The 9,179-nt window shown below is 43.9% G+C and overlaps 1 protein-coding gene across 1 annotated transcript in view; it reads right to left on the reverse strand.

Moving 5' to 3' along the window:
* The window catches only part of LOC106889656 (phthiocerol/phenolphthiocerol synthesis polyketide synthase type I PpsD-like), an 8,503-nt gene extending 2,347 nt beyond the window's left edge, over positions 1-6,156 (reverse strand). The window contains exons 1-6 of the mRNA XM_014944876.1: positions 6,096-6,156; positions 4,252-4,405; positions 3,277-3,437; positions 1,913-2,116; positions 1,628-1,809; positions 6-1,328 (exon numbers count right to left, since the gene is read on the reverse strand). Of these exons, the coding sequence (XP_014800362.1) occupies positions 6-1,328; positions 1,628-1,809; positions 1,913-2,116; positions 3,277-3,437; positions 4,252-4,405; positions 6,096-6,156 (2,085 nt within the window). The remainder of the gene's footprint in view (positions 1-5; positions 1,329-1,627; positions 1,810-1,912; positions 2,117-3,276; positions 3,438-4,251; positions 4,406-6,095) is intronic.
* Positions 6,157-9,179: the final 3,023 nt, after the last annotated feature.

The following is a 9,179-nucleotide window of genomic DNA, read 5'->3' on the forward strand; positions in this document are numbered from 1 at the left end:
GAGTCTGAATTCCCAGACAAGGTGCAGGAGACGGGGCTGTTGAAGGCTGCGATGCACACCTTTCCTGAGTAGCGAGGCAGACAGTCAGCAATCTCTTGAACAGGGATGTTGCCAACCACCAACATTCTGCCTCCGGCAGGCTTTGCCTGCAGCCGGCTCCGGTGATAAATCACTTTGACTGCATCTGCCAGGGAAAGGTACCCAGCAAAATGCGCAGCAGCAATTTCCCCTACCGAGTGGCCAACAGCAGAGACTGGTTTGATGCCCCAGTATTTCAGAAGGGAAGCTGTGGCAACCTGCAGGGTAAAAAGCAAGGGCTGGGAGAGCTCTGGATTCAGCAGATCCTTTGGGCTGTGACCTTTTGGTGGCAGGAGGCTGATGGGAGCGTGCTTCTGAAAAAGCGCTTCTATTTCCTTGCACTTGTCTCTGAACACGGGCTCTGAGCTCAGCAGGGCCTCACTGAACTCCTTCAGCGTGACGCCGTTGCCACAGAACACAAACACCAGCTGTGGTTCCACCTTCCACGGGGCAGGTTCTGTGCTCGCTGCTGACGTAACCGCTTGCTGCAAGTGCTGGAGAGAATTTGTGACAAAGGCTTTTCGGTACCTATAGCTGGCGTGGCTTCTTCTGCAGGCGGACGTATAGGCCAGGCTTGGGAGGGTGACAGACTTTCTTGTGCTCAGCTGGTCGGCTGTGTCGGCCATTGTCATCTGAAGGGACTTACTTGATGCTGCCGACAGAAGAACTAATTCAAGGGGCCTCTTAAAGGCCGGAAGAGACTCTACCTGCTTCATCTGCCTGACTACAACGTGAGCATTGGTTCCTCCAAATCCAAAGCAGTTGATGCCAGCGACCCTTCCGTACTCCCTGGATTCTTCCCAGGGCTCTACGCTTGTGGGAATTGCAAGATTTAATCTCTCTGTATCGATGCTGCTCATCTCCTTGGAGTAATGCAAGGAGGGAACAATCTTTCCATGATGCATCATCAGAAGCACTTTGATTAACCCTGCTGCTCCAGCAGCTGATTCTGTGTGGCCAATGTTTCCTTTCACTGAACCTATTTTCAGAGTGGAAACTTGTGAAGACCTGTTTTTACAAACGACACTACCTAGGCTTTCAGCTTCAGTAGGATCTCCAGCGGCAGTTCCTGTGCCGTGTGCTTCGATGTACTGCACAACTGAGGGATCCACACGACTTTCATAAATGCTGCGCAGTAACTTCTCTTGCTCTATCCGAGACGGTCTTGTGATCGGAGTAATGGACCTACCGTTCTGATTTACTGCACTGATGTTGATAACACCCCAGATTTTGCTGTAGTCTTCCTTTGCCTGTTGCATAAAAAGGCACAACTATCTTTAATAATCTCATGCTTTCTCTGTATAGCAGAAAACACAACAAAACATAACAACAAAACAAAGAACAGACCAACTATACTAATACTAACTTTTAAATGTGTGATCCCTTCCCCGCGGTAGGGGAAGCGCATAAATGCCTAATGCTTAATAAGTGCTTCATTAATCTGAAGACTGAACTGGAAAATCTTTTCTGGAGTAACTATGAGAATTGGAGACACAAAATTCAGGAAAGCAACCAGTCTTACTTTAGGCTGCTTCACAAGCAGTCTTACCTTTTTCAGGGGCTTGAGGAAAACAACACCACAGCCTTCTCCCCTTCCATAGCCGTCTGCCTTTTTGGAGAAGGGTTTGCTCATTCCCTCAGGAGAGATCATTTTTGCTTTACTTAGGGATACAAAGGTGCTGGGTTCTATTAGGCAGTTCACTCCAGCACAGATTGCTGCCTCACAATCTCCTGGAGTAAAATGGAAACATGCTCATGTTGAGATGTCCAAGATGATAGACAGAAACAACAGCAATCCTAATTGCATTGTCCAGCTTCTCTGCAGTCCCATTACCTGATTTAATTGCTTGCAAGGCGTAGTGCAGAGCAAAAAGAAAAGATGAACATGCAGTGTCAATCGTCAGTGATGGTCCAGTCAGATTAAATGTAAATGAGACCCTGTTAGCAGCAATGCTCATTGCTGCTCCAGTACCATCGTAATGATTTATTTCATTCACTGATTTGCTTGTTACAAGTTCATAGTCTCGATTCATAAGACCTGCAAAAATATCAAACACATGTCACGTTAACCCAAGCAAACAGAAGGGATGTACAGCTTTAAACATGATAGCATGTTTTGGGTTTCTATTCTAATAGAACAGAACAGAATAGTTCAGTTGGAAGGGACCTACAATGTCCTTTGATGCTCCTCATAGGATATGCCTTCCAACTCTTTCACCAGCTTTCCTGCCCTCCTCTGATTGTCTCCTTTTTAAATTGTGAGGCCTAGAACTGCACAGAATGCTCAAGGCGAGGCTGCACCAATGCTAAATACAGCAGAATAATCACCCTTTTGACCAGCTGGTTAAACTGTATTTTATGCACCAGATCCCTCTCTTCAGGGCTGCTCTCCAGCCACTCCTCCCCATTGAGACCTGTGTCTGGTGTTACTTCATCCTGGGTGCAGAATCCAGCATTTGCTCTTGTTAAATTTCATGCCACTGAGGATTACACAATGCCCCAATCTAGCTATCTCCCTCTAACAGTTGGACTTTTCCAGAAGAATGCCATGATGAAAAGCCTTACTGAAATCCAGAAAAAGCACATCCACCACCTTCTCTTCATCCACAAGGGTGGATGAGGGTGACCTTACTGTAGAAGGATATCAGATTAAATAGAGCTTTCCTGTTGTGAACCCATGTTGACCGTGCCTGAGGATTGCATTGCCCTTTAAATGTCTTTCAACAGCACACGGTATAATTTTCTCTATACCTTTTCCAGGTACTGAGGTAGGCAGCTAGACAAGTCCACCTTGGTAGCATACTAATAACTCCATGAGGATTTCTGCTGGTTTGAAAGGATCTTAACCCCCACAACACCTTAACCGGTGTTCTACTGGGAAACAGTATACTGGAAACAAGAGTAGGCTTGGCTTGAGAGTACCACTCCTGGGAAGGGTTGGGTTAGGTAGACAGTTTAACTGTCTCCCAGTTGGGCTTCAGTGCCTGAAGACACTAAGAGGAACATCTAAATAGATACATTAATTATATCATGAACTTCTGGGGCAGCCTAGTAATCCTTACCAAAAATAACCAGTAGTGTCACAGCACAGTAGCCTTAAATCTCCAGTGCTAGATAGGGATGTAAAGTTTATGAAGGAGTGCTCCAATTTTTGTGAGGTTCAAACATACTTTCTTCACCATGACATTTTCATCTTACCAATAAAAACACCTGTTTTGGTGCCACTGATAGCTTCTACGGGGACTCCTGCATCCTCCAGGGCTTTGTATGTGCATTCCACCAATAACTTCTGTTGTGGATCCATGCGTTCAGCTTCCATATCATTAATCCCAAACAGCTGGTTGTCAAACGAATTAAATCTAAAATACACAGACCGGAAAATGGTACAATACTTTGAGACTCTAAGTATGCACTTTTTCCAATTTCATGAAAAGCAAAGCAGTAACTGGTGTTTAGGCCACAGTTCCCATTTAGGAAATTCAGAAGAAAATGTTCATAGGCCAAGGATGCTGTATGTCCCACCATAAATACGTATTTTTATCAACTATTCTGCATTTCAGAGTTATGAGCCCACTCCTAAAAACTTTTATTCATATGGTTACCCCACTAGTACCAACAGGACTCCTCAGATTATGAAAATTTGCAGAATGAGGCTCCCTCTGCTGTAACATGATATTAGCCAACATGTTTTGAACATATTGTCTTCTAAATTATTTAAGGCCAAACAGACAGATGCTTTACATTTTAAAACCAGTAAGTAGAGAATCAGCTCAGATGTTTCCAAGAGATACCCATACTTCTCTAGCAATAAATTCAAAATATTTTATATGTGTATGTGTGTGTTTATCTTTAAAAAGTCTTGAAAGAAAGCCCAACCTACTACAAACAACCAATCCCAGGCTTAATCTTGTATTCCAAGGTCAGATTTGTATTGGCCTGCTGTCCTTTCTTGATTTAAGCGGGAAATCCAATATCTAACATTAGTTGTTCATCAGTGTCACACACCACAAATTCCTGCAGTTTGACAACGGCATGTTCATCATGTGAGATAAAAGAAAGGCAGTTCCCAAGTCCTATTTATAAGCTCTCCCTGTGCCTTGCACCCTCTGAAAGGCTGGAGCTGTTAGTCTAAATGCCAAAAAAATCAGTGGCACCCCATAGTAACAGACTCACTCATTGAGAAGAGCAGCTCGCGTTGTACGTATTTTTCCTGGCTTGTTATCATCTGGATCATACCACTCTTCAGTATTGAATCTCTCAGGGGGGATATCTACTGTGCAGTTTATGCCTTCCTCCAGGACTTTCCAGAAATTTTCAATTCCTTCACCTGTTGTACAAAGGTTTTAAAGTAGATTAAGTTATGTGCTCCTCCTCCCCACGCACGCTTACTTACAAGGAACTCCCAACGTTCCTTAATCTAGGTTGCTCAAGTAGAATCACCAGAGAAAGAAATGGTCATTCTTTGGTGAGAGGAAAACGGAAAGGCATGACAGATCCCTTCACTGCTTACCTAAAAGCAAAGGAACCCCACAAAATCCTTAACTTTCTGCTGTCCCCATTTCCCTACCGTGTCACTGCATCTACTATATACATGCACCATGTCCTCAATGACCACACGGGTACGATGAGGTCTTTCTGTATCTGTACAGCACCACTCTCAGCCAACTCCACTGGCAGCAAAAGATCATCTCTGGACATTAGCTCTTTGAAAAAGACACAGATACAAATACCAGGAAGATGCCAGAGGCATTATCCTTGCTCCCTAGCACTAGAAGGGCACCTAAATCAAACATAAAAGTATGTGTTGTGTATATTCAATGCTGACAGTGGCAAAGACCTCCCTAATTGATTGTGAGGAACCCTGTCCTCCCTGGCTGAGATCCAGAGATTCAGCTCCAGGCACTGAGGGTATGTCTAGGCCCACCTCTTAGCCCTGAAACCAATGAGCATGGCATCCACACAGTGGCCCACATCTCTCCTCCTCCTCCCAGCTTCCACTTCACCCAAGATACGTACTGGCCGCAGCCCCACTCACTCTGGAAACAGTCCCTTGCTGACCAAACTGGTATTTAATGTTTAGGCAAGAGACCGCTGCTGCGTATTTACTAGCACTTGACTAGATTCAGAACCACTCATGTAGTTACTGCTGCACCATATACACCTATTGAATCTTGTACAAAATGAAGCCAGGAACTGAAATGTGCTGAGGGCAGAGAATCCCTTTTGGGTGAACCTCAGCTTGCAAGGACAGAGCTGTATTCCACGCCCTAGGTTATTTCTGGATTTTTAAAATCTGCATCTATCTAATGTAAAGAGCATGGAGAGTTCCACAGCAGCAGCCAGAACCCAGAAATCTCTCACAACCAGATTGTGGAACTTCTCCACCCATCTAATCTCAGTCAAGCATCTAACCTCAGAATATAAAGTCATCTGTCACTGTCATAGGGCCTGATTGTAACTAAGATTGTGAATATGAGACTACTGTAATACAGGCTGCTGTCTTTTATTACTGCAGCTAATGCCAGTCCTTTTCTGAATTCAGCTTCCCACCTTGTACAAGAGGCAGTATTTAGGTTTGTATTTGTAAGAGCGGAACCTGACTAGAGACAGAGCTTCTTTAGTGAGACCCAGCCTATTCGTATCACAGGCAGAGCTGGTGATATTGTCAGCCCTTGATCCCTCCTGTCCCCATGGACACATAGTCCTGCAACAACGCACGGTCACCCAGACAGTGCTCAAATCCTCCCGCCCCCATCCACTTCACGTCTATCAGTTCCATGTGTGCAGCTCGATGCCCTGCCCACAGGCAGCACTGCAGGTCCCTCCATCAGAGGACACATTTGAACCAATTAGTGTCCACCACGGCAGGACCTTTTAAGAAGATCCTACATGTAGCAAAGCAATGAATTCTACAAAAGTAAGGGAGGAACATGTTGTTTTCCTCCATTTCAACGTTAATAAATGATAATAAATCAAGGATCACTTAGCAGCCTGCTTTGCTTTTACCCAAAACTTACCTCCAGGAAAGTTGCATCCTATTCCCACAATAGCAATTTCATCTGCAGTCTCGATCTCCATCTCCTGGGCTGTACAATACAGGTACAAGTGTCAGCCAGCTCAAACCAATTCCACATTTAGCATTAGATTAGGTTAAAAGGTGAACTTCCCACAAACCCATATACTTGTTCAGAGCTTGATTAATCTTGAATGATCTACTGCTGCTTGGGATGAGAAATGGCACTCCCCACAAGTGACCAGAGCTGCGTGGTATTTTTTCTGGTCGTTTCTACTTTTAGAGGAAAATCTCCGACTAATTCCCCAGACTCCCTCATTCACAGACAGTTCCATTTTTTTCTGTTAACCTCTGCTACTCCTGCCACCAGCTGATCTACTCTTGATCCTCTCCCTGGATCAGTCCTGCTTTTCTTCTTGTCTACAGAAGTGCATTGTGCATTGACCAAGGCACACTTTCAGCTCTATCCTCTCTATCTATAAAGCAGATCTCCCAAACAGAGTTTGCAAATTAACAGAGTTTGCACATTACCTGGAAACAGGCAACAGACAATCAAGTAACTGAAGGAACAAAAGATGCCTCTTTCACATGCTGGGGAAGTGCCTGGAAAGAAAAACCTTATTCAGAGCTCTGCTTTGCTGCATCTGAGGCTACTCTAGCTTTTGTCTAAATCAGAGGTTAACCCTCACACACCACGCTCAAAGCCACCAAAAAGCTACAAGATCTCTGTCTTCCTGACAGTGTGCAGTCTCCAGACAGCCCCACTACAACCATATGAATGACTGGCCATTCACCTCATTTGCAGCTTCACAGGGAATGTTTTTGCTGTGAAGCAACTCCAAAAAAAAAAAAGTGAATTTATTCAACAAATTAGATGGAAAAAAAAAAAAGGGTTGGGATGAAATTAAATACCTCAATACAGAATTTAAAGCTGATTTTTTTTCCCGTAATTCTGGGATGGGAATTCGTGAGATAAAAGTCAGTTCAATTCAATTAATTAGAACTCACTAGGATGCCCACCTCAGAACCCTCCACTCCTCCTGGACTCGCTTCAACCCACAAAGAGGAGAAGATTCATGTTGAAAGGGATTTGAGGGATTCTTGGCACTGGTGATAGATTCTCATCTCAGTGATATCACAGCAGGTCCCAAAGAGCCCTTCTCAGTTATTGACTGATGGCAGTTACGCAGAAATGAGGCTGTTTTGCAGCCCCACACATCATTCATAGTTACCATTTCTTGGAGGTTTGCTTTGAAATGTGAAACTAAAAACAACTGCTCAGATTCACACCTTGAAAAATTACTTCTTGGTTCCATTAACTAAGATAGAAAAAGTTAAAAAATAGGGAGACCAGCAAAAATAAGGAGACCAGAATCTGCCTTTCTAGGAATGAAGTCTATTTTATCAATAATATAAATTTGAAAATGCTATAAAAATCGATTTCTTTCAGTTCTTTCAAAATTGTCTATAATTTCTATGTTTTCTTTCTATTTCATATTTTAATTTCATTGATAACCTAGAACTGCAAAGCCCAGCACAGATACTCTTATCACAAAGGTACTTTTAAGCATAGTTTCTAAGTTAGCACTTAATTACCAATATAATAGAAAAATAAGGACCTTCAAATTATAACATAAAATACATCTTTGGCATCTATAGCATTATCTGGTGAGCGATGTAACTCTTACCTTATATCATCCCAGTGGGGTGTACTAATAGGCGGAGTGTTTGCAAGTTGTTTATATAGGTTTCTGTGAGGTTTCTGACTCAAATACGCATGCTAAAATGTGATGAAAATATTAACCCCTTCCAAAGAGCAAAAAACAAATGAGTCATGAGATAAATCAGTGACCCCAAATAAAGTTCAGAAGTACTTCAATGAAGTAGTGAATTCTGATTAAATCAGGTCTTACAGCAGGACAAGATTAAAATCTCTGTCTTATCTAACAGTACAGTAAATTACATAGAATCATTTACCTTGGAAAAGACCTTTAAGATCATCAAGTCCAACTGTGAACCTAACAGTGCCAAGTATGCCAATAAACCATGTCCCTCAGCAGCCTGTCTACCTGTCCTTGAAATACCCACGGTGACGGTGATGCAATCACGTCCCTGGGCAGCTTGTCCCAATCCTTGACAATGCCGTCAGTGAAGAATTTTTTCCAAATATCCAATCTAAACCTCCCATGGCACAACTAATGTCTAATGAGCTGAACAAACTCACTGGGGGCAGCCGGAGGGTGTCGGGCAAGTGTCAGGCCTGTGCAAGGGGAAGGGTGAGGTATGGCAGGAGTTAAGAGCACAGCTGGTAGGAAGACTGTGATGTGCACAGGTGTCTCCTGAAAGCTAACCTGGAGTGGAGACCTGGGATTACAAGTAATTTTGGAGTTTGCGTTTGGGATCTTGTGTCTTGAACTCCCAGTAGTAAACAAGATGAATGTTATCCTTGGGTAACAGAGAACCGGCCTAGGGAAGGGACTTCCATGGTATATAGTGGAAATTATTAGACTGATGTTACAGTATTAAACCAGAGCTAGCTTCTGCGTGCTAAGAAAGAGGCTGCAAAATTAAGAAGTGAAGGTGTAGTGATCTGGAGCAGGAGACCACTGCCTGTCGAGGAGTTAAGAGATCACAGAGCAGTGAGCTGGTGCTGTGTGCCCAGGGTGGCCCTTGGGCTGTGCTGTGCCCACCATCCCTTGGCCACAGGATAACCTCAGCGAGCCCACGGCAACAGAGGAGCATGCAGGCAGCTCACAGTTTTGGTACCAGCGACTGGACAACCTAGACTTCTTCTTTCCTGTTTTTCCTGAATCTGCTGCAGTCATTACTTTGACGCTGAGGATTATTCTTCTGCCTGGCAGCAAAACATAGACAGTGGTGATGGGCAGCTTGCTCTGTTTGCTGTCTCACTAAACAGCTTGACAAGACGGGAGTGAGAGCTGGAGAAATGAAAGACACTGAAACGAGGTTTAGTGATTGCACTGGGCAAGCCACAGAAATCCCAGCAGTGTGGTACGCCGGAGCTTTGTGCAGTAACAGTGATGGAAAGCATCTCTCCAAGTCCAACACACCCTGCAGCCTGGCGTTC

Source organism: Calidris pugnax, unplaced genomic scaffold (genome assembly GCF_001431845.1).
Source record: "Calidris pugnax isolate Ruff unplaced genomic scaffold, ASM143184v1 scaffold54, whole genome shotgun sequence".
Taxonomy (NCBI): domain Eukaryota; kingdom Metazoa; phylum Chordata; class Aves; order Charadriiformes; family Scolopacidae; genus Calidris; species Calidris pugnax.